The 25,968-nt window shown below is 48.4% G+C and overlaps 2 protein-coding genes across 2 annotated transcripts; one reads left to right on the forward strand and one right to left on the reverse strand.

Annotated features, from left to right (window-relative positions):
- Positions 1 to 5,469: 5,469 nt before the first annotated feature.
- On the reverse strand, positions 5,470 to 11,181 carry LOC311186646 (cationic amino acid transporter 3-like; the record flags this gene model as incomplete). The annotated part of the gene is made up of 11 exons (XM_084257763.1): positions 5,470 to 5,623; positions 5,772 to 5,880; positions 6,192 to 6,358; positions 6,551 to 6,759; positions 7,213 to 7,315; positions 7,641 to 7,780; positions 7,939 to 8,161; positions 8,301 to 8,413; positions 8,586 to 8,760; positions 9,845 to 10,003; positions 10,809 to 11,181. 11 exons carry the CDS (start codon positions 11,179 to 11,181, stop codon positions 5,502 to 5,504), a joined length of 1,893 nt encoding a protein of 630 aa, XP_084113889.1. The 3' UTR covers positions 5,470 to 5,501.
- A 10,377-nt stretch (positions 11,182 to 21,558) lies between these two features.
- DPRX (divergent-paired related homeobox) lies at positions 21,559 to 24,411 on the forward strand (the record flags this gene model as incomplete). Its single annotated transcript, XM_084257035.1, has 3 exons — positions 21,559 to 21,586; positions 22,858 to 23,012; positions 24,262 to 24,411. 3 exons carry the CDS (start codon positions 21,559 to 21,561, stop codon positions 24,409 to 24,411), a joined length of 333 nt encoding a protein of 110 aa, XP_084113161.1.
- Between the last annotated feature and the right edge of the window lie 1,557 nt (positions 24,412 to 25,968).

Genomic DNA, 25,968 nt, shown 5'->3' on the forward strand with positions numbered 1-25,968 from the left:
CCCGACTGCCTGGTGCTCACCCGCCCGCCCTTCGGCAGCTGCGGACCCGGCACCCCCTGGCTCAGGGCACAGAAGGGTCAAGCCGGGAGTTGTTCTTAATTTTGCTCAGGAAAAGCGGTATCAGCGGGAGCTAAAGACAGCAGAAACCCACGAGGCGTCTGAAAACCACCCGTTCTGCAGATTCGGGGAGACAGCTTGGAGGCAGGCAGTGGCGCCTGCCTCCAGAAACCCCTGTGGGGCTCCCCCGAAGGTCAGGCTTTCAGGCGCTGCCATGGGGCTGCCGTCTGCGGCCTCACGCACACCCCCGGGGCCCCATCATTCCGTTCAGCTCCTGTGACTGCGCTTGTGCCAGCTCCACAGGGCGAAAATTAAACTCCTGTCTATTTCTTAAAAGGCCCATGTCTGTGGGGTCTCCCAGGTAGCACAGGGGTTAAAGACAGCGCTGCCAGGTTATCCGCAGCCACTGCTGCCCAAGTTCGATCCCCTGAGGCCAGGGAGCAACCCACATGGCGCAGCAGACCTCTCCTGTCTCCCCGCTGCTCCCCTCAGCAGTGTATTTCAGTCAATCTGTCTGTTCTGCTTCCCACTCTGTCTCTGGTGGATCCTCTCACTCCCTCCCCACACACACACACACCTCTGGCCTGTACCCCAGCTCTTGTGTGCATAACTAAAGAAATTTTTTTTTAAAAAGGCCTACATCTGTCAGATCCTCCTGATATCTGAGTAAGTGGAATTGACCAGCACACGCCCATCCTGCCGGGCCATGTACAGACACCTCAACTTTAAGAGTTGTTCCCCTGCCACAGAAACAAACATATAATCTCTTCTAGTGCCGGGGACACACATGCACACACACACAGAACATCCTCTGCATAGTCAGCCACACAATACCCAAAGAACACAGAAAACAAAAATCTATCTGGTCTCTGAACAATTGTTTTTTCCTTGCCTTAATGGGTTTAGAGTGCCGACCTTTCTCGTGTTCTTAAAGGGAAGAGAAACGAATTGTCAGTCAACACATACATGACTCAACAGAACTGGTTCTCACCACAGAGAGCAGCATTCATGTGTGTTTACGACAGTCTTTTTACTGGTTCGATTTCACAACAGCACACCTGAACCTACTTCCCCGTCTTATTAGGGCTAACACTCTCAATTCCCATAATAGTCGTATTTCTAAGACACTGGCTTAGGAGCAGAATACCATCCTAAAATATTTATTAAAAAACTAAAAGGGGCCTCCCTGGTGGTGCAAGGGGTTAAGACGCAACCTGTGAAACTGTCCGCAGCCACTGCAGCATGAGTTAGATCCCTGGCTGGCCAGAGAGAAATCCACATGGCACAGCAGACCTCTCCTGTCTCCTCGCTGCTCCCCTCAGCAGTGGATTTCAGTCAATCTGTCTGTTCTGCTTCCCACTCTGTCTCTGGTGAACCTCTCACCCCCCACTCCTCGGCCTGTACCCCAGTTCTTGTATGCATAAAAAAATAAATCTTTTTAAAAAATAAAAAAATTAAAAGACCCAAGAGACAGATAGATCCCAAGAACAGAAATTACTGGAGATGTATGAGTTTTAAAGTGAAATTTAAGGGAAAGGAGACAGGATAAAAAGCCACTGGTGTGACCTTACCAGTTCACTAGATGGATCTCAAAAGTCTTCTTGAGAACAACTTTCAGATCGATCCCTGGTTTTTCAAAAATAGACCACATTCGCAAAAGTTTTTACTCTCCTCTCTTCCAAATGCCAGCCATTCTTTTGTCCTCACCTTAATGCTTTTTTGGTCTCCTATTAACCCTTTTTACTACGAGATCACTGTCAACTTGAAGTGACTAGGACTGTTTTAATTCTTTTTCTTTAACTTTTGTTATAATGCACTCTTATTCCTTATGCTTCGATAGAGTTGCAACAGTCGGAGTCTGCCTTCCAATTGTCAACTAACTCAAGTTTTGTGTACTTATGTTTTCTCTTTCCATGTAGAATATTCCATGTATCATACTTTCCCATGAGGCAATTTGGGTGGTGGACTCTCCTTCACTTATTTTTCCTTTGTTTGGTCTGAGGAAGCCTTTATTTCTCCATCATATTGGATCATTGTGTGAGGTGGAGGAGTTGGGACTGGCTATTTCTACCTTTTATAATATTGGATGTCATTCCACTCTCTCTTGCTCTACATATTCTGCTGCCTTAGATGTTCTACTGCATGTTTACTTCTATCGCTAGGTTTGGGAAGTTTTCAGATGTTACTTTTTTACATAACTTTTTCACTCAGCTATTATTCCTTTAAGTATGTTCTCAGTTCCTTTCTCCCTTTTCTGGGATACCTATTATTTTTTGTATCTCCTTTCCTACTGGGGTCTGATAGTTCTTGCACTTTATTTTTTGAATCTTATTCTCTCCTCTTCTACTAGTCATTCCTAAATTTCTGTCTACAGTTTCACTAATTCTTTCACTAAAACATTTACTGTTTTCTATACATCTTCATTTAATTTCTCAAATTTCTCTTATTAGGATCTCTACTAAGGTTTTTAATTTTTTTACACTCAGCATCTTCGTTGGAGTTCTTCTGGTCCTTAATCTCCTTCCAGAGTCCAATGAGTTGCCCTTCCTTGCTGTCTTCCAATTTGTGAAGTATCTTCATCATAACTATCTTAACTTCTGTCACAAATTTCTGTCTTTATGTTTGCTACCTGGAGGTTCATCTCTCTTTTTCTTCAATTCCACATTGCTGGGTTTTTTTTTTTTAAAGATTTATTTATTTATGCATACAAAAACTGGGGTACAAGCCAGAGGTGTGGGGTGGTGGTGAGAGGATTCACCAGAGACTGAGTGGGGAACAGAACAGGCAGACTGACTGAAATTCACTGCTGAGGGGAGCAGCGGGCCAGACAGGAGAGGTCTGATACACCATGTGGGTAGCTTCCTGGCCGGCCGGGGATCGAACTGCTGCAGAGGCTGCAGGTAGCTTCATAGTGCTGTGCTTAACCCCCTGCACCACCAGGGCGGCCCTGATTTTTAATCTTTTAATGGTATTTCCTGTGTCTGCATATTGGGATACCCAATATCCTTCTCCCAGCAGGTGGCACTGAAGCTTTAGTTTTAAGTTTCTCTTATCTGTATCAGAGCCTCAGGTGGTGTGGGGGAAGGGAGAGAGTAGAGCCAGCCCTTCCAATCACAGCCCCACAGCCACGCCCAGGATATAGAATGGGGGGTGGGGAGGACCCAGTCACTATGCTGCCCCTTCTCCCTCTGAACCCAGGTCAGGTCTTACCCTGTGTACAAACTGTACTCAACCTGCCTCTGGGCAGCCATCTGAGTGATGTGTCATTTAGAACACAGATTCCTTAGCGCAGGAGGGGACAGAGTGTGCCGAGGTTATTCACATTGGGTCTCGGACACTGATGACCATTTCGTCCAATGCTGTGGGGCTCACAGGGGCACAGGTCTAGGTCATCCATGCCTTCTCTGCCTCCCCTCAGCCCCCAGTCACACCTGCAGCTGACGTTCCCACTTTTGTCCTTGGCCCAGCTCCAACATCCCCATAGACCAAATCCAACCCCTATAGATACACATGGCATGAAAAGCGAAAAAACCCTACTTGGGTTTTAAGTGTCCTGGTGGTTGTATTTAAAAAAGGAGAAATGATGGTAGCACCTGATTCCTCGTGATCTGTCCTAATAAGTCTTATATGTACATTTTAAAGCCTAAGAGGCAGAGAAAACACCTCCTTCCTGACAGTAGCAACATTGCAAGGCCTAACAACGTGAAGCCTCCACTGAATCATTTCCTTCCCTCTGACAATCTCTGTGTTGTCATACGAAGTAGCATGAGAAGACACTTCTAATGCGCAGGTAATATTTTATTTCATATTTGGCGGGTGAGACTTTTGTAGTTTCCTTATGAAAATCCATCTTGCTGCACACTTTAGTATGTACTTTCCTGTATTATATTATGATTTTTTTTATTTATTTAATTAAGATTTATTTTATTTATTTACACATACAAGATTGGGGTGCAGGTCAGAGGTGTAGGGGGTGAGAGGACTCACCAGAGACAGAGTGGGGAGCAGAACAGGGGGATCCACTGATACAGTGCTGAGGGGAGCAGCAGAGGAGAGGTCTGCTGCGCCATATGGGTCAGTTCCCTGGCCAAGGATCAAACTCAGACCACAGTGGCTGGCGACCGCTTGACAGCGCTAAGACTTTAACCCCTGTGCCACCAGGGAGGCCCTATATTGTGATTTTAAAAGCTTCCTTTAAAACCATACAACATTTAAAAAAAATAAAATAAAATAAAACCATACAACATTTAAATCATTTCATCCACTGGAAATAAATACAGAGCTCTGTGTCCCACCTTCACACTCCGCAGAGGCTCAAACTCCACCTTGAACCAGAAGATTCCTCCAGGACACAGAGGCCTCACACACAGCGTTGGCCTCTGCTTAGGCTACTCTGGCACTGTTTTTGTCAAGAGTTTGTGACTTGGAAGTCTGCGGCAGCCTCTGCCGCTGAACACCAGTAAACTTACTGGAAAGAGGGAGGCTTTCACTCAGACACATCAGAGTGAGTAAGACCCCCTTCCCCTGTGCGCTGGACTGGACAGTCAATGACGGGTAAGATCGGGGGCAGACTAAAGAAGGCACTGGCCAACCTCATGTCTGTGACTCCTGACGACCTAAGACAGGCGCAGTCCCCAAGGGGCTTCATCATGATAAACTTTGGCGTTCAGATCAAACAAGGCACACATGCCTATAAGCCTAATTTAGGCAACAATCCCGCAGTAATTAACCCCTCCTTTGATGGAAACAAGGCTGCTAAGGGCGACACCTGCAAACAAGCCTGATGGAATTACCTACAAAGCAGTTTAACCATTAACCAGATAGACATTGTTTCAGAAATAGCAACAACTTAGCAACCTGTCTATAATCATACTACTTTTTCACTTACTTTGCTTTTTCTTTATATGTGTACAATCAGTTTCAGGAAATGCATGATAAAGAAAATAGTGTGTGGCAATGGTAGTTTTATAATAATCATAATACTTCTCACATGAGACAACACCATAAAAATCAAAATGCTTATGTAGAGAATATATTGCTCGTGATCACTAAAAGTAAAAGGTGCTAGTAGGTAAATATCAATGCTTTCTGATAATTGAGGTCTTGGGAAACAAATCAAGAAAAGCTAGCTTAAAGAGTGCTGTTCTGTATAAGCAAAAATGATTGTGTAGATTCAGTACCTGGAGATCGTTTACTGTGCCATGTCATGGAACAGCGATCACATGAACATGAATAACAAAGTAGATGTCTTATGCTTTACAAAGTATTTTATGCTGAGAAAGAATTAAATTGTATGAAATCATCTATTGTTGGAAAAGGTATAAAAGTGTATGATGATTTTGAGCAAATTACATTCAGATCTTCACTCTTGAAGTGTGTCTGTCTGTCATTTGTGTGTCTGTCTGTCATTTATGCGCCGATTCCTTGAGCATCCTCACAGTTTCTCAATCCTGAGACAGTCCTGCAAGTCTACCGCTGCGCTGGTCCGCGGCAGAAGTCGGTAGCTGTTGATCATTCTTGTTCTCCAAGCTGTATCGGATCCCATATCCAAAATATATGACAAACCCTACAGGGAAATAAGACCAAGAATTGAGTCCTCTATGAACTAATATATATTCAGGGACTCCCCCACGTACACTGTTGGGACAATTCTGGGGAATGGCTGCAGTGATGGAGTCCATCAGCCAAGAGGTCTCTTATACAAAGTCACTTACCCATTGCCATCCAGACGCCATATTGAACCCAGGTCCCAGCAGTCATCTGCATCACCAGGTAAATATTCACAAAGATGCTTAACAGTGGGATGACAGGCACAGCAGGCACCTGTGGAAGAAGTCAGTGCAATGAACACACGCAGATCTCTCCATAGAAGATATCCTCCCCCTGGTGGGAAGAAGACCCCAGTTCTGTTCAGGGTGTGCACTCCCTGCCCACTCATACTGGGTATCCCGTGACATGTTTCCTCGGGGATAAAAATTGGCAGGTGAACCAGCAACTGCATGTGGATCAGGGAATGACCCACTGACTTGATCAAGGATCTTTTTCTCACCTGGTCCAGCAAAGAATGTTTAGTCCTCAAGGCATGCAGAGAGCTCTCTCACGCAAGTGGAAGTTAGGGACAGAAGGCCACCTACCTTGAAGTAAAGTGGAATGGGGCTCTGGGGCTGTCTCCAAATGATGACAGTGATCCCCAAAATGACCACCACCAGCAGCCCAGTCACTACTATAGACACTGGCTCTCCAGAGGACAGATGACTGGACAATTGGGACAGTATCAGGCACAAGATTATGAGCAGGAGTGCTGCAAGGGTCAAGAAGGAGAGCAGGTCCAAATCCAGAAGCCACATATGTCAGTCTTGGCTCAGGCCTACACCAAAACCGCCCATGATAATGACAACCAAATCGCCAAGACTCTTCCTTAGCTGCCAAAGTCACACACTCCCACCCATGCTGTCAATTTTAGAACGCCCCAAAGAGAAATGCCACTGCTCACCAAGCAATAAGGCACATCCATAGACAATCTGGCCAGATTTCAGCGTGGGAACAGTGCTGAGAGGGTTACACAGACTCTTTAGTCCCTTGGAGATTCCAGCTTCAGGTACAGATTCCAAAGAATGTCCATCAACTTTAGGTTTTATGTCAGTCATTTCCACCTCCATTTTCTCATTCTGGGTGAAAGTTTCATTCTGCTCTGGTTGGTATCTGAATGTGAGGTGTTAAGGCAAGGTTAAAGCCAGCCCTAGTGGGCCTCCATGGAGGCCTAGCGGGTTACATCTTAGCACTATCACCACCACAGCCTGAGTTCCATCTGCCACCAGAGAGCTGACCCATAGGGAGCAGCAGACCTCTCCTGTCTCCCTGCTGCTTCCCTCAGCAGTGTGTTTCAGTGGATCTGCCTGTTGAGCTCCCCATTCTGTCTCTGGTGAATCCTCTTGCCCCCCGCGCCTCTGGCTTGCACCTCAGTTCTTCTATACGCAAATCTTTAAAAAAAAAAAAAAATAGCTCTACTCACCCAACATTAGACAGGTGAATCCACCTCTTTTCCTACACTAAGCATAGCAGCACCACTTAGTAGAAGGTAAAGAGGATTAGCCCCAGTCAGTCCCCAAGGGTCCAACGGTCCCCACCTCGAATCAAGGTGTAGCGCAGTCTCACCTGAGCACGAGAACAGAAAAGGCTACCAGGGAGTAAGCAAGCAGAGTCCCAATGGACATGAGGTCCACGAGGTCTGTGAGCTCGAAGAAGAACGCCATGAGTGCTGGAAAAAGGGCAAAGACAGGGCAGGGAGGGGTGAGAACTACTGGACATGTCCATGTCTAGGAACTGAGCAAAGGAGTATTGGGTTTTGGGGGACTCCCTGGTGCACAAGGGGTTAGGCACAGCACCGTGCAGCTATCTGCAGCCACTGCAGCACGAGTTCGATCTCCAGCCAGGGAGCTGCAGACCTCTCCTGTCTCCCCGCTGCTCCCCTCAGCAGTGTTTTCAGTGGATCCACCTGTTCTGCTCCCCACTCTGTCTCTGGTGAATTTTCTCACCTCCTGTGCCTCTGGCCTGCATCCCAGGAATGGGCTTTTGTTATTTACCTGCAAGAATTCCTGAGACTATGGTAGCCACAATGGGAGTACGAGTGCGGTCATGGATGCGGGCGAGTCCCCGGAAAAGGAGCCCATCCTCTGCCATCGCGTAGATCACCCGAGGCATAGGGAACATAGACCCCAGGAGGCTAGTGGGGAAAGGGAGCGTGTGTCAGGACACGTGGGAGCAGGACAGACCAGGGCACCTGCCGGGCAGCCCGTGTGGATTACGGTGTCTCCCTCTCCTCTCCAACCCTAGGGCTGGACACCCAGCATCCCAGGCCCCCGGGAGGAAGCTGACACTGACCTGGAGGAGAGCGCACAGAGGGTGCCAACAGCCACTGCGTATCTGGCAGGGCCCCACCCAATCTTGAGGAACGCCTCGGGCAGGGGGCTGTCAGGGTGAATCTGGTAGTAGGGCACCATCAGCGTGAGAGCTGCTGAGACCCCAAAATATGCCAAAAAGCAGATGAAGAGTGAGATGCCGATGCTCAGGGGGATGGACCGCTGAGGATTTCGAGCCTCTTCTCCTGCAGGACGGGCAGAAGGAAACACGTTAGAACAAAAGCCTCTGTCCACCCATCCCAGACCAGGCTGCCGTCCAGCCCCTCGGCCCCAGACACGGCAGGCTGCGCCCAGCGCACTCATGTGACACAGAACGACTGTTACCCGTGGTGGCGATGCAGTCGAAACCAACGAAGGCGTAGAAACAGGTGGCTGCTCCTCGGAGAATCCCATCAAAGCCAAAAGGTACAAACCCTCCGGAGCCCAGAGGGCCCAAGCTGCAGGGAGGGAAAACATGGGGGTGCTCAACCCTCTCTCCTGGGGTCACCCCAGAGCCGGTCAGCCTCGGCTCCATCCCCCATCACCTGGTCCCCGGCCTACATCTCCTTCCCCACCACATTCCCGACCCTGCACCCCCATAGCCACCAGTGTGGCCCAGTGACCCCTAACCTGGAGGTGTGGTTGTGCTCAGCGGCCGACATGTAGTCCCGCTCCGTGAGCCGCCAGTGGTGCACATCTCCCTTTATGAAGCCGGAGGTGATGATGAAGCCCAGAACCAAGAGGTTCAGACCCGTGAAGATTTTGGTGACCAGAGCGGATTCTCTGCCTCCCAGAGCCAGTATTCCTGTGCGGGAGGTGGAATATGAAACATCTGAAATAAACCCATTGAGAAGCAAGGAAAAGTGTGGCACCAGGACTGGTAGCAGCGTGAACAGGCAGAGGCTGTTGTAGGAGCACGGAGTTTCCTTTGCGGGGAATAAAAAGGTCCTGGCACTGGATGGGAGTCACTACAAATGCGCCAAGTGCTCCTGGTCAGTTTCTTTTTCTCTCTTTTTTTAAAAAGATTTATTTATTTATTGAAGAGCTGGGGTGTAGGCCAAAGGTGCGGGGGTGAGAGGATTCACCAGAGACAGAGTGGGGAGCAGAACAGGCAGATCCACTGAAATCCACTGTTAAGGGGAGCAGCAGGGAGACAAAAGACGTCTGCTGCGCCCTGTGTGTCAGCTCTGTGGCCAGGGATTGAACTCAGGCCACCACAGCGTGATAGCACTGAGACTTAACCACTAGGCCACCAGGGAGGCCCTACCTGGTTAGTGTCTTATATTTTTTTGTGCTAACATATACATGCATATGTAAGCATAACCTTTTTTATTTTGGTAATTTTTACTGTAGCAAGATAATAAATATATGCATGTGTAAAACCAGCACATGGTACACTTTCAATGTGAATGTCAATGATGCTTTATAAAGGTAGAATAAAAATAATGGAATGACTAAGCATTTTACATTAGGTGATTTTTAGTTAAAATTAAAAAAATATTTTTTGGTCTCAGTCCAGAGGAAGATACTTCTCATTCTAAGTCAGTGGTTCTCAGCTGAATGGTTTGTCCTGCAAGAAGCACGGGGCTATGACAGGAGACTTTCTCATTGACTCTATTTGGGGAGTGGGTGCCACTGACATCTAGTGAGTAGAGACAAGGGTGAAGCTCAACATCCTACAATGATAGAAAAGATGAAAATGAAAATAACCAACAACGATAAAATATATATTTTATATATATATACACACACACACACACGTTCTGCAATGCCCACAGCAGCTGTCCACACAGTAGAATCCAGCCCAGAATGTCATTGAAGCCACCATGGTACCACCGTAGTACCTTCCACACCCCAAGTCCCCAGCCTAGCGCAGACCCCTGCCTCACCAGTGAGCAGCAGCACCAGGCCCAGGGCAAAAAAGTCTGGGTACTTGGCCAGAGGTGGGGGTAAATGCAGAGAGAGGATTCCCTCCAGGGCCCTGGAGATGTGGCTTCCAATCAGGTGGTCAAAGGTGGTGCTCCAGGCCCTGGCCACACTGGCCGCACCTGCGGACGGGAGAGGGGCGTCCTTGACAGTCAGGAATTGAGCCACTGCTATATGCCAAAGAGAACATAGACAGGATACCTAATCGCGGCAGTTTCTTGCCTGGAGTGCGGAGAACAGCTGTGCATGATTCACAAAACAGGTAAACATTTCAGGTGATACCTGTTATGCAACTATGCAAACAGAGACGTGTAATAGGGTGGGAGTGAAAAGACAATGAAATTTTATTTTAAAGATTTTATTGACTTATACATACAAAAAGTAGGGCGCAGACCAGAGGTGTGGGGGCGAGAGGATTCCCCAGCGACAGAGTGGGGAGCAGAACAGGCGGATCTACTGAAATCCACTGCTGAGGGGAGCAGCGGGGAGACAGGAGAGGTCTGCTGTGCCCTGTGGGTCAGCTCTCTAGCTGGGGATTGAACTCAGGCCGTTGTGGTAATAGCCTGAGACTTAACCCCTAGGCCACCAGGGAGTCCCCCAACATTGAATCTTAGATAGTGGGGGAAATCTCACAATGGCGACAACTGAGCAAAGGCCTCAGTGCATTGCCGGGATGAGTCTTGCCAAGCACGTCCTCTTCCCCAACTGCCCGCAGTTCCCTCTTCTTCCTCATTCTTGCTCCAGCCAGGCAAGAAAGGCAGGACAGGGGTGCGCAGCATGAGTTGGGGTTTTCCCGCATGATCACCCACAGCTCTCGCAAGGGGGTAACATGCTCGGGAACCGGGAGGACCGCTCCGGCTGCCCAGCTCCCCGATTCTTTTCCTGATTACGCCTCCCACACCTTCCCCCCGGGTATCACCATCTCACCAATGACGTAGGAGAGGATGAGGTTCCAGCCAGTGATGAAGGCGCTCAGCTGGCCCACCGTCACGTAGCTGTAGAGGTACGCAGAGCCGGAACACGGCACCCGGGCGCCGAACTCCGCGTAGCAGAGCCCGGACAGCGCCGAAGACAGGGCGGCCAGCAGGAAGCAGAGGACGATGGCGGGGCCCGCTTTCTCCCTGGCCACCTCGCCGGCCAGGATGTACACCCCTGCCCCCAGGGTGCTGCCCACGCCCAGGGCCACCAGATCCAGGGTGCTGAGGCAGCGGGCCAAGCGGCTCTCGGACCCCTCTCTCGGCTCCAGGGGCCGCCTGTGGACCAACTTCTGGCCAAACTGGTGAAGAGTCTGACACAGCATCTTCATGGGCTTGAGGAACTATCTAAGTAAGATCTGCGGAGAAAATGAGCAGGTCACTAAGATGCCCGTGCACCCATGCTCCTGGCGGAGACACAGTCCCTGACACCACGGAGTCCGGGGACCAGGCGGTTGGGACACGCTGGGGAAACTCTCCAGAGCCCAGGCCACATTCCTTCAAATGCAGGTGTTTGATGTCTCAAACTTACTGCAAGGGTTGCTTGAAAAGAATCGATCTAGGGCCTCCCTGGTGGTGCAAGGGGTTAAGACGCAACCTATGAAGCTGTCTGCAGCCACTGCCGCAGGAGTTCGATCCCCAGCCAGGGAACAACCCACATGGCGAGCAGACCTCTCCTGGCTCGCCCACAGCTCCCCTCAGCAGTGTGCTTCAGTCAATCAGCCTGTTCTGTTCCCCGCTCTGTCTCTGGTGAATCCTCTCACCCCCAGGCCAGGCATCTCTGGCCTGTCCCCCAGTTCTTGTATGCATAAATAAATAAAAAGGCCAGGATCTTGCTCATCAGGAGCATCCTGCACTGTGCAGCCTGCTCCACGCCTCCTATTTATCAAGTGTGGTGTTGCCAACGCAACAAGTTAGCATTTGGTTCAAACCAAACTTCAACTAGCAGGCTGACCATGGACCTGAGGCATCCGCCAAGGGAGGGAGAGGAAGAGAGATAAAAACAGCGGAGGGAAGAACACAAGGGACTAAGGTGATGGTTCACGGGTGATACGGAGGTGGGAAAACTGTGGGGACTACAACGACATAAGGAAAAAATTAATCGATTAATAATAATAATTAAAAAAAAGCAGGGATTCAAGAGCCAGCAAACTATGATCACCACCCCCACTACCTGTGTTGGGGCACAATGCTCCCCACTTCACCACTCTGCAAACACACATTTCCTACCCTGGGCCTCTTTTCTTCTTTTTAAGATGCTGCCAAAGAGCCCCTGCACAGTCTGCAGGAGTGTAAATGGCGCGGCTGCTGTGGAAAATGTAATTCTTCCTCGAAGAATTAAAAATAGAATTATCCTGGGCCTCCTCGGTGGCGCAGCGGTTGAGCGCTGGGTTGTGAAGCTTCCCGAAGCCTCTGCGGTGCCGGTTCGATCCCCGGCTGCTCACCGGCCACCGGAGGAGGGTCCCGCATGGCGCGCAGACCTCTCCTGCCGCCCGCTGCTCCCCTCAGCAGTGTCCTTCGGTCCTTCTGCCTGCTCTGCACCCCGCTCTGGCTCTGGTGAATTCTCTCACCCTCCCGCGCTTCTGACTGTACCCAGTGCTTGTATAAACAAACAAACAAATAAATAAATAAAAACATGCCTCTATTAAAAAATAAATAAATAAATAAATAAATAAATAAATAAATAATAGAATTATCCGATGAGCGAACTCTCTGGGTACAATCCCAAAGAACCAGAGGGTCTCAAAGGGACATCTCTCCACCCATGTGCCTAGAAGCATTATTCCCCACAGCTGAAGACTGAAATAACCCCACTCCCCCACAGGAAGGGGTGAGCAGACTTCATGTGTACAGAGAAGCAAATGTCAGTCTTCTGGAAGGAGTTTCTGAGGTGGGCTCTGACACGGCTGAACCCTGAAGACATCAGGCTACTGAGCTTAGCCCTTCGCCAAAGACCAAAATACTGTGCGACTGCACTTGGAGAAAGACTCCAGTGGTCAGGGTCACAAAGACAGAAAGCAGAATGGAAGTAGCCAGGGCTGGGGGAGAAGGCAATGAAAAAGTACTTAATGGAGAGGTTTTTTTTTTTTTTTAAAGATTTATTTATTTTATTTATACAAGCACTGGGTACAGTCAGAAGTGCGAGAGGATGAGAGAATTCACCAGAGCCAGAGCGGGGAGCAGAGCAGGCAGAAGGACCGAGGTACACTGCTGAGGGGAGCAGTGGGCGGCAGGAGAGGTCTGCGCACCATGTGGGACCCTCACCCAGTGGCCGGGTATCGAACCGGCGCTGCAGAGGCTGTGGGCAGCTTCGCAAGCCAGCACTCAACCGCTGCGCCACCACGGAGGCCAATGGAGAGAGTTTTGCCAATAAAATGAGTTCTGTTGACAACCGTCAACGTAATTAACCTGACTGACCTGTACATTTGAAAAATTATTAAGATGGTAAATTTTATGTTCATTTTTATGAAAAAGAAAGCAAAATTATTATTAAATGAGAACTTGCAAACTCTGATCATTACTCAGTAAATCAATTTCCACTGATTTTGTTACTGAGCAGACTGAGGGGCACCATGGGACCCCCAAATTGGCATGCTCTAGAGGTGTTCTGCCATCCACCGCATAAAGACAAAGCATACTCTTAGTGTGAAGGACCTGTAATAGAAAGACTGTGCATAGAGAGGGGAGGAGAAAGGAGAAGAGTTTCCCAATGAAACACCCAGTTACCCATCCCCTCCTGGGTAATGCCCAGCCAAACAGGGCTGCACAAAGCGGGGTCACTGAGGCCCAAAAGCTTGCTGTGAGACCGAGGCACCTACTGACAGGACCCACAGCAAAGGGGCAGAAAGGGCCAGCCAAGTCTGGGACGAAAGGAGTGGAATTAAAGAACAAATCAAGATAAAAGCTGCCATTGTCAGCCTCCCCGTCTCACCCACGTGTCTTTCAAGTGTCTGTACACATCTTGACTCCACATGTCCTTCCTTGTGCCCCAAGTCCAAAGCCCAGAAGCAAGCGTGCCCTCCTTCACAAGCCTGTCTGCTCCTTCTGTCTCCCTTGTGTGTCCTGCCAGTCTTCTGTATCTTCACCTGGCCGCTCGGCTCCACCTCTCCTTACCTGGGGCAGGAAACCTGGAGCCTTCCCTTTTATGGCAATTGCTGCCACAACTTCCTGCTGTGGAAGGCAGAGACTGTCTCCAGTCCCTAGGTAACAGAGTGGAGGTTCTGTCTGAAGTGGAAAGCTGGGAGTGAATTATCTGCACTGCTGTATCTTCATGGCTGTTTATGGGACTTCCTTAAATCTTGCTTTGATTTGGGCCTCCCTGGTGGCGCAAGGGGTTAAGACACAACCTATGAAGCTGTCCGCTGCCACTGCAGCACGAGTTCGATCCTCGGCCAGGGAGCTGACCCACATGGCGCGGCAGACCTCTCCTGCCTCCCTGCTGCTCCCCTCAGTGTATTTCAGTCATTCCTCCTGTTCTGCTCCCCGCTGTCTCTGGTGAATCCTCTCACCTCCCACGAATCCTCTCACCTCCCACACCTCTGGCCTGTACCCCAGTTCTTGTATGCATAGATAAATAAATCTTTTAAAAAAACATCTTGCCTGGATGGAGTTGTTGTTTTTTTAAATTGTGTTCACACTAGATCACACCATTATAGGCTTCAGGTCCACCATTTTTTAAAATACTAATAATGGAGCCAGCTACACAAAGCTGCTGGGAGCAGCAAAGGCCCAGTTTTATATATAAATCACCCAATCTAGGAGACTGAATCAGCCAGCCTCACCCCACAAGCCCTGTACACATTTCAGCTGTTAGTACTGTTTGAGGATGAGCCCTAAGCAACCTTTACCCAATGTGCACCCCGGCCACCCTTGCTCACACCCAGCTCCCCACTCCTGCTCTTGTGGAAAAGCAAGCAGCTCAGCAACTGCCCGGGAAGCTCACCCAGGCCTCCAGCAGGGCCTGAACACACAGAGGAGGATCACCCAGAACTTACCAGAGCAGGTCTAGGGCCCCCGAGGCAGAGTCCCTGAGCCGAAGCCACGCTGGTCAGGAGCTGATGACGCTCTGGAACCAAAGCTGGGGCCAGTTGCACCAACAGGCTCACACCAGGGCGTGGGTAGGGCGGGGCCTGGCAGGGTGGGGTTGGGTGCGGCGAAATGCAGGGAGGCCAACAGATTCTTCTGTGCTTTTGCTCCAGGGAAGGTTCTTCGGGTTGTCTTTTTTGTGCTAAGTCCATTTGCACTTACCTAGAGAAATGTCATCACCAACTTTTCACCAGCAACCCTGTGTTCTCTTAAAAATCTACTTTTTTCCTTGGGCGCAGCAGACCTCTCCTATCTCCCCGCTGCTCCCCTCAGCAGTGTGTTTCAGTGGATCCACCTGTTCTGCTCCCCACTCCTCTGGTGAATCCTCTTATGCCCAGCACCTCTCATCTACACCCTAGCTTTTGTATGTATATAGAAATGAAATAAATCTTTTTTTAAAAAAACCCACTTTTTGCCTATAGGAAGACATTTGCCATTCCCCTGGAAACTCCTGTCTCCCCGCTTTCCCTACCAAGTTATGTGAGCTTCCTGTTTTAACTATTTAGCGAGCTAGCTACTGTCCTCAGCTCCCTCGTGCACTCCTTTGGTCTCCTGGTAATCTGTTTGCTATCTGGCAGGCCCAGTGACCTAGATGAAAGAGGAATTTTTTTCCTGTTCCACAGCAGCAATATTAAAATACTTCAGAGATGGAAGATGTGGCCTGTAGACACATGGAATGTGACTCAGCGATCAAAAAAGATAAACTCCTGCCCTTTGCAGCAACATGGATGGAGCTGGCAGGGATTGTGCTGAGTGAAGTAAATCAGAAGGAGAAAAAAAATATGGGATGATTTCACTTATAGGTGGAACAAAAGGAAAAGACAACTTGCAGTCTGACCACAGATCAGAGGCGTCCAGCAGGGGTGGAGAAGGGTCAGAACAGGGGAGGGAAGACACTAGGGACTGTGGAGAAGGTTCACAGGTGCTGTAATGGTGGGAGAATTACCGGAACTACCCCTGAGGGGAGGAATCAAATATTGTATAAAAATGAACAAAAATGTAAGAAAATAAAAAATTTTTAGCTTACATTAAATTTAAAAAATTCTTCAGAGGTGAATGCCTCTACTAATAAAATATCAGGCCAAATCAAAGAAGCAGAGTGGCAAGTTCATCCCTTTAACTTTCCAAATGACCATCATAAGTGGGGCACTAAAACAGGCATCCTGGGTTTGGTTTTAAAGACATCCTCAAATAAATAAAATAAAATAAAAAATAAAGCACTTGCAAACATACACTAAATAAATAGATAGATAAAGTCATCCTTAACAGCAGCAGCACAACTGGAAAGGACATATATGGAAATCTTATTGAAATATCAAGGAAGAAGGAGGATCAGGGCCTCCCTGGTGGCTCAAGGGGTTAAGCACAGCACTGTGAAGGCATCTGCAGCCTCTGTCTGCAGCACGAGTTCGATCCCGGGCCAGGGAGCTATTCCCCTCAGCAGTGTATTTCCATAGATCTGCCTGTTCTGCTCCCCACTTTGTCTCTGGTGAATCCTCTCATCCCCCCACCGCTGGCCTATACCCCAGCTCTTGTGTGCATAAATAAATAAATCTTAAAAAAAAAAAAAAAGGAACAAAGGGTGATAGAACTAGTGATGGTACTTTACAGCAAGAGAATTCAAGGATATCTAACAATTTAGCAAATTTCAATTTTAATACTCCTGACTGTTCTTTCCACCATTCCACAAAATTTGGAGTAAGAAATTCATTGTCAGAGAGAATCCTTACATGTTTATTAGTAAATTAACGATCCAAGTAAAATGTGTTCCTCTATCACAGCATGAATAAGTCAGGATAGGCAGCAAACAAAATCTATTTTTTAGCCATTGTGAATGTTAACTTTTCTACAGAGAAATGCTTCACCCCATGCAGAAAAGAAATGTATTATTACTAGCTCATATTCACAATCCAGGGAGAGTCAAGTGCGTAAAATCTACTTGAAGATGCCCAAAGGAGCTTTGTGAAATGGCTCCATGCCATGTTCCATCTATTCCACTTTGCAGGGCTGTGTTAGATAAGGCAGAAAATGGCTACAGCTTCCGATATTCTAGAAAAAATTTCACACCATTGTTTTTATAATATTGTAGTAAGTTTGTCCTAACTGTGACAGGTCATCTCGTGGGGGGGTGGGGGGGTTGGGAAGCGTCCATTTGAAATTATGTGTTGTGCCAAGCGTCTTCTTTTTTTTTATGCATAGAACTGGGGTGCAAGCCAGAGGTGTGGGGGGTGAGGGGATTCACCAGAGACCGAGTAGGGAGCAGAACAGGGGAGCAGCCAGGAGATAGGAGAGGTCTGCTGCACCACGTGGGTCAGCTGCCTGGTGGGAGATTGAACTCATGCTGCAGTGGCTGGCAATAGCTTGATACGCTGAGACTTAAGGAGGCCCTGTGCCAAAGATCTTATCCTCATGCATCTTCCGGCTTGATTGTTTCAACTGTTTATACTCAAAATTCCATTGAGAATTATTTATGATGGAATTCTTGAATGTCTCCATGGATCTCTTTGTTCTCAAATCTTCATATGATGGCTTTAGACAAAGCAGCTTGCTTAGCTTAATACTCTGCTAAAGCATCTTCCTCTAGCTTCTGTAAAATCTCTTTTGCAATGGTCCTCTATCTTGACATCAGCTATTTCTCTAATAGTATCAGGCATCAAATATTTTACACAATGATTGTCTATTATTATTACAGAGAAGGTTCAGAAACCTCCTTGTTTAGCCAAAACATCTTGGCCATCAGTAAATATATTTATCATTTTATCTTTAACAACTTGCCCTACCCTGTCAACGACCAGAAGTTCACCATCATGGTAACTCATTAATAAGCGATACTGAGTCAAGATTTGGTATGGACAGTATTTTTAAAAAATATGATCTGGATTGGAATAGTTCTCAAACAACAAAAACATAATCACGAGATTCCCATTCATTGGATGAAAATAAAGTCCCTGGGTTGAGAGTCATGACAACGTAATGTGGGAAGGAGGAGGAAAATCAAGATTTCTTAATGATGAGTCACTTAGGAGGAAAGTGTTGGTGTTTTCAGCCAGCAAAAGGAACTTTCCTGCATATGGTATCATCAGGTACAAAGGTTATTCTAGTACAGTTACATACAACTTAGTGACACAAAATTCCATACCTTTGATCTCGGTTATTGGAGAATTATTATTTTCCTTTTGTGATGTCATGTTTCCTTGATTTTTTGTGTTCTTATAATTTTGCATTGGTGCTTTCATATTTGAAGGACACTCTTTAAATATTTACTGATCACCTTCAGGAGGGGTCTCCTGGTATTTCCCTCTGTCTTTGTATCAGGACACCTGTTCCATTCTTCTGGTTCCCTTGCGGCAGGATTCTCAAGGTTTCCTGTCTAGTTCTCACAGCTCACCAGGTTGGCTGGCAACGTTGGGAACCTCTGATTTGTTTTCCAGAAGGTGGTGCTATTGGTCAAATTTGTGGTTCCTGCCTTGCCCACAGATTGGGCGTTTTGAGCATACCCTCCCCCACTCTCCAACCAGAGTTCTCTCTACAATGCAGACTAGAGGCGCACACAGGCGCCTACAGCTGAGTTGGGGGACGTGTGGGTTTTGCACTCAGCAGCTGCCCTCACAGGAAGATTCCAGGTGTGTATTCCCAGAGGCTCCTGGGTAGCCTCCCTGCTGAGAACAATCCCCTGGACCCCACAATCCAGACCACACGCAGAATCCCCTAACTTTGGTGCTGCCAGACCACACCACAGAGTAACCTCATTGAACAATACCTAAGCGCTGGGCTGCGAAACTGCCACAGCCTCTGCAGCACCGGTTTGATCCCTGGCCACAGGCGAGGGTCCCACATGGTGCGCAGAACTCTCCTGCCGCCCGCTGCTCACCTCAGCAGTGTATTTCGTCAGTCTGCCTGCTCTGCTCCCCGCTCTGGCTCTGGTGAATTCTCTCACCCTCCCACGCTTCTGACTATACCCAGTGCTTGTATTAATTAATTAATTAATTAATTAAGACAGGTGGGGAGAATGGTTTACAGGTAGACAGGAGCGGGGGAATGGTTTACAGGTAAAGACAGGAGTGGGGGAAAGGTTTACAGGTAAAGACAGGATGGGGAGGGAATGGTTTACAGCTAGATAGGTGAGAGATTAATTCAGATTATAAAATTTTGAAAGTTCTGATAAGATTACAGTAACTCTGGCACTCATAAAATTAATACCACTGATTGAGGGATTAGCATGGAGTCTCCTTTCCTGGAATTAGTCTTCCTGATGGGCAGTGAGTGATAGCTGGGGGGTGATGCTCTTGGGAGCTATCCCTAATGCACACTTTCTCCAGACTCCAAGGCGAACTCCTGGGGACACCAGCTTATTCCTTCTGAAGGTGGACAACGAGCTAGCAGTTTCCAATCCTATCTGGGCACTGAAATCCCCTGAGGAGTATCTATAAATCCTTATATTTAGGTCCTGCCCACAGAGATTTTAATTGATTGACTCTGGAGTGGAGCCCCAGGCATGTTTTAAAACTCCCCTAAGGGTGATAACATACAGCCTTGGTTGAAAACCACCACAGAGACTCAAAAACTCAATCACATCTTCTTTTCCATAAACGACAGACGTATCCTTCAGGTGTGCTTTTTCTAAGGTAGACAGGCATTTCTGAGTCTATTTATTTTTTTAAAGATTTTATTATTTATTTTGTGTAGAAGAGCTGGGGTGTAGGCCTTAGGTGCGGGGGCCGGGTGAGAGGATTCACCAGAGACAGAGTGGGGAGCAGTACAGGTGGATCTACTGAAATACACTGCTGAGGGGGAGCAGAGGGGAGACAGGAGAGGTCTGCTGCACCATATGGGTCAACTCCCTGGCCAGGGACTGAACTCAGGCCATCGTGGTGGTAGTGCTGAGACTCAACCCGTAGGCCACTAGGGAGGCCCTCTGAACCCATTTAATAAGAAAAGTTGAGGTCTGGGCCTTCCTGGTGGCGCAGAGGTTGAGCGCTGGGTTACGAAGCTGCCTGCAACCTCTGCAGCCCTGGTTCGATTCCCGGATGCTCCCCGGCCACCGGAGGAGGGTCCCACGTGGCGCGCAGACCTCTCCTGCCGCCCGCTGCTCCCCTCAGCAGTGGACTTCGGTCCTTCTGCCTGCTCTGCTCCCTGCTCTGGCTCTGGTGAATCCTCTCACCCTCCCACGCTTCTGACTATACCCAGTGCTTGTATAAATAAATAAACAAACAAACAAACAAACAAATAAATCATAAAAAAAAAAAAAGTTGAGGTCCTCTTCTATTCAACAGGGAATCAATTCTTGCATCAGCCACATCCCTGAGATAAATGCTGAAGATCAGAGGAAACAGATTTGGCCCTATTGGGCAGCTAGTCACCAGGACTATTTCTAACCCTGGCAAAGTGGACATTGTGCCCTTACTGACCACGACCACATGGTCTACTTGTTCCAGTACAATTCCGTCCAGGGCAACGTCAATGGCTGGTCCTCCACGGAAAACTCATCTCCATCTTCCAGCACTGAGATCTCACCAACATCAAATGGGGTGAGCCTGAGTGGAGTATGCTGTGAGTCCATCTGCAACCTACTGCTTGGGGAAGGCTGACTTGAAAGGTGGAGCCACTGGGGTCATCATATCTGCCCCATCTTTGATGGCCCCGTGTTTGTGATGTGTATGAACCATGAGAATTACGATGATGTAACACAAATTGTTGCTTGGAGGGCCCAAACACCTCTACGGAACTATTCTTTTGCCTCTTAGATCCATTACTGTTATGCAGGTCACTGGGAGATGATGCCGATTATCTGATGATGATGATGATGATCATGCAATTATTCTCATTGTGTGATTATCATATAATATTGTGCAAATTTAGGATACACAATGTGTTGATCAAAAAATTATTATTTTAAATATTTATTTATTTATGCACACAAGAACTGGGGTACAAGCTGGAGGTACAGGGTAGGGGGTGAGAGGATTCACTAGAGACAGAGTGGGGAACGGAACAGGCAGGCTGACTGAAATACACTGCTGAGGGGAGCAGCAGGCAAGTCAGAGGAGGTCTGCTGCACCATATGGGTAGCTCCCATATGGAGCTACCAGTCAGTCTGCCTGTTCTGCTCCCCACTCTGTCTCTGGTGAATCCCCAGCTCTTGTATGCATAAGTAAATAAAATAAATCTGTAAAAAAAAAAAAATAAGTGTGTGGATTTGCTACATCTCTCCATTACAATGTGTTTGCCACCACCGCTAACACCTCCATCCCATCAGTGACATCTTTTTGTGTGGGGAGAACACTGAACATCCCCTCTCAGCACTTTCACATCCGTAATACAGTCTCCGTGATGCGCGCTGTGACTCTTCTGACCAATGTCTGTGTTTTTTGGCCAATATGTGCCAATTCAGTCAGTTTGTGGGCTCTGCTTCCAATGGTCAAGTATGTTGATCATCAATATCGGATAGATCAGGGAACGGGAATGATCCAGGGGCTGGGGAGGAGCTAGGGTTCCCATTGGTGGAGCGGGACCTGGGTGTGGTTGTTGCGGCTGCATTTAAATCCTGATGCACTTTTTTCCACTTCCTGTTACAGCAACTAAGCATGGAGACACAGGATGTCACAGGATGTCACAGGATGTCAGACCCAGGGGACCTTCCCGGAGGTAAGCAGGAGGAATGTTGTCCGAGGGTAACTCCAATCCTTGGTAAGTCCAGTTCTCCCCCTTGTCTTTTTCATCTCTTCCCACCTCCCCCAGAGCTCCCTGGGGCTTGGGGTGTCCTCTATGGGGCACTGATTATTTTCTTTCTTGGAGATGCTTAAATAACTTCTGTCTTCCCTTTCGGTGGGGGTCTCTTTGGCAAATTATCTGGAAGTAGATCTGAGCCTGGACCTGGGGCAGCTAATCTGGGCCCCCACCACCACCAGAGCTGTCTTGGGTTACCATGGACCATGAGGTCGCCCACCCTGTTGCTACAGCAACGCATGTGTCCATAGCACATTCAGCACCAGCATCCCCCCATATAATGTTGACGGGATCTCTCTCCCAGGAGATGGGACGTACTTTCCATTGATGTCAAGCTTCCCGTTCTCAGCCATTGGCCTTGCCCTGGGTGGACTCATACGGGTGCACTTAAAGCATGGAGTTGAGGTAGAGAAGGGGCCACTGGGCCTCCCCTGGTGGCTCAGCAGTTGAGCGCTGGGCTGCGAAGCTGCCCGCAGCCTCTGCAGTGCCGGTTCGATCCCCGTCCGCCGGTGAGGGTCCCACATGGTGCGACAGACCTCTCCTGCCACCCGCAGTCTGCCTGTTCTGTTCCCCGCTCTGGCTCTGGTGAGTTCTCTCACCCTCCAGCACTTCTGACTGTACCCAGTGCTTGTATAAATAAATAAATAAATAAATAAATAAATAAATAAATAAATAAATAAATAAATAAGGGGCCACTGATGGCGACAATGTCCACTTTGCCAGAGTGAAAAGCAGCCCGAGACCAGGTACCAGGTACCTCCATTCACTTGATCGTCACGTGGCGTCTCAGGGACAGGCTGGCTGTCAAATCAAAGGATCAGACAGCCCAGGTCACCTTGATGTTGTCCACAATGTGGGTTTGGGACAGCAAAGCTGGCTGTCATCCTAAAGAACACCTGCACTTAGTTCACGTGGAATGATAATGAGGATAATCTCACGGCCAGCTCAGGTGGAGCGGAGCTGCCTATCTTCCACACAAGGAAAATAGCCACAAGGGACTCCAATGTAAACACCCATTTCCTGCAGAGCCCAATAGCAAGTGGGGCAGAATTGGGCTTAGGAAGATGAGTAGCAAAGTCCCCCCGATGGAGCACCAGTATCTGGGGTCCTCGGTCACTTGGCCTCAAGTGGGAGGGGATGGTGTTGTCTCAGCACCTCAGCTGTGCCCTTCTCCTTTCTCTCCTTCCCAGGAAAGCACCTGAAGTGTTCACAACGGAAGCGAACTGTGTTCACCGAGAAACAACTGGCAGATTTGAAGATCCTGTTCAAGAAGAACCCATACCCCAGCCTTAGTGTCCAGAGAGAAATGGCCTCCAAAATGGAGATACACCCTACGGTACTGCAGGTCAGCAACACCCCCCCACACCAAGCCACCTTCCTGGGGTCCGAAAGTCAGACACCCTCTAGAGGGATTCCTAAAGCTGGATGCTGCTCCAGTCCCCAAGACTCCAAACACCCAGAACCTCATCTAGGCCCTTAAAGCCCACCCCAGAAGCCCTCGGGCAAGGGCCGGCAAACTTTTTCTGCCCTGGACCAGACAGACAGTCAATATTTTAGGCCCCATGGGCCATGCTGTCTCAGGAGAGGTAGCGAGAAGCAGACGATGCGTAATGCAGTGGGAGTGTCTGTGTCCCCATGAAACTTGACCTTCACATTGGAAGGTCATATAATTATCATGTGCACAAATACTATTCTCAGTGTTTTTCATTAAACTGCTCGTATTCACTTTTGCCCAGGGGATTACATTTTAGGACATGCGATGATTTTAAGTAAATCAGATTGGAAGATTAAAAAAATAATTCCTTTTTTCTTTTATCCCCCACCAGTCCCTTATACACTTTTCTCCCTTTCCCTCCCCGACTCCACCCTCTTAACTTCAGAGCCTTCACCATATTGATTAATGTCCATTAATTTTTGTGGGGTTTTTTGTGTGTGTGTAGTAGAACTGGGGTCTAGTCTAGAGGTACAGGGGGTGAGAGGACTCACCAGAGACAGCGTGGGGAGCAGAACAGGTGGAGCCACTGAAATCCAGTGCCGAGGGGAGCAGCGGGGAGACAGGAGAGGTCTGCTGTGCCATGTGGGTCAGCTCCCTGGCCTGGGATCGAACTCAGGGTGTGGTGGTGATAGCGCTGAGACTCAACACTAGGCTACCAGGGAGGCCCCACTAATTTTTGTAAGTGTTTTACTTTATCATATCACCTGCTATGTCCACATCATCTGTATATGCTGGGAAAGAGGGGACACAAACAGCATATAAGTGGCAGAGGAGCAGGACCCTTCACCCAGAAGCACCCATGTTCCTGGGTCAAGTGAAGACTGCGGGAATCTCACTGTCAACCCCATGTTCCTCTCTCTTCCCTTCTCAGGTGTGGTTCAAGAACTACAGAGCCAGGGTGAAGAAAGCCAGAGGCGAGCATTTTCAGCAAACACAGCCAGAAGCAGCTCACACACAGCAATTAGCCAAGGGGATGACCCCTTCTCCTGGGAAAAATATGCAAACACCCCCCAGGCTCTCCCAGGATGCGGGGCCCATGTCCTTAGTCTATACACATCTCCCAGGCCCTTCATTCCAGCTCCACATATGCCCCACTCAGAACGGCCACACGGGCCATGCCAGCGGCCACAGAGTGGTCCACTTTGGCTGCTGTCAGGACCCCAACATTTACTGCCTTTCTCCCATTTTGGATTCCCAAGAGCTCTCCAGCTACTATTCTCATTCTCCAGGCACTTCATCGCCACCCTAAATGTGGGGCTGAGGGAGGCTGCATCAGACCCGGCCAGGGCAGGTTGTGAAGGGGACAGTTTTCACAGTGGAACAAACCACGTCCACAGATGGCGTGCTCACCGGTGGGGCGGCGACACCAGGCACGGGAAGCTAATCTGGCAAATCGACACCGTGCAATACAGAGTTTTAAAAACAACATATGTCCACTTCAAGGAACATTATGCTGAGTCAAAGGAAAACGACCCAAAGGCCACATACCACATCATTCCATTTACACGAAACCCTACAGCCGGGAAAAGTCATTCATCTATTGTTGGCAAAAGCAGATTAATGTCCGCCCACGTGGAAGGAAGGACTTTTCACCAGGGGAAAGAAGGGCAAACAGGACGAAAAGAGCAATATTAAAATACAAATGAGGATGAACACTGCCATGTCCTAACTATTGTGAGTAACACTGCAATAAACACTGTCAAAGACTTGCCCAGTTGATGGTTTCATGTTCTCTGGGTAGATACTCAAGAGGGAGATTGCTTGGGGGGCCTCCCTGGAGGCACAAGGGGTTAAGTCAGCACTGTGAAGCTATCCACAGCCATGAGTTTGATCCCCGGCCAGGGAGCTGACGCGCATGGTGCAGCAGACCTCTCCTATCTTACCTGCTGCTCCCCTCTGCAGTGGATTTCAGTAGAGCCGCCTTTCTGCTCCCCAATGTCCTTGGTGAATCCTCTCACCCCTACCCCTCTGGCCTACACCCCAGCTTTTGTATGCAAAAATAAATAAAATAAATCTTAAAAAAGAAAAAAAGTGTCTGTTGCCCATATGCCAGGTAAAGTGGAATCCTATAGTCTCCCTCCCCGCCTGTAATTCTTCTGTATAAATCCATCAACAGGCTCAGAGAACTTTAAAACCACTGGCCTCTTGAGTCAGTTTTTCCAGTTCTTGGGGGTCTGGTGAGAAACACATGCCAGCCCATATGGATGAACAGGAGTGGGGGGGTCTCGGCCCCGGTTGGGGTGCCAGCCACAATCTGGGAGAGTGATTTGTAGTTCAGGTTCCTTCCCCTGTGCAGGAAGCCCCCACCTCCCTCACAGAATGCTATAACAGATTTTTTTTTTTTAACGTTGATTTTGCAGCCTGCCCTTTTGCTAGATTCATTTATTGTTTTAACGGCTTTTTGGTTGAACCTTTAGAATTTTCCATACTTAGTTATCATATCACCTACAAATAATGTTCCTTTCACCCCTTCTTTTCCAGCCTGGGTAGAACCTGTGCATTTTTATAGGCTTTTTGAGTGCAGTTTCCACTACTAGCCTGGAACTTCCCTGCAGAGTATAAGCTCATCCAAGCAGGGACTTCAAGCATCCCCACCTGACCCAGGGCTCAGAACTCTGCCAGTAGCAAAACAGGTTTTTGAAAGAAAAAGAAGATGATTGGCTGCTCAATGCAGACTTCCTTAGATAAGAGTGGTACTTAAGTCAGCTCTGACTCCTCCCCTCTCACCGACTAGCCCAGTATTGCTCCAGCCTGCTGAGGAGAGAAGAAATGCCTGGCAGGCTTCGAAAACCCAGGTTTCAGCAGT

Source organism: Talpa europaea (genome assembly GCF_964194135.1).
Source record: "Talpa europaea genome assembly, chromosome: 16".
NCBI lineage: Eukaryota > Metazoa > Chordata > Mammalia > Eulipotyphla > Talpidae > Talpa > Talpa europaea.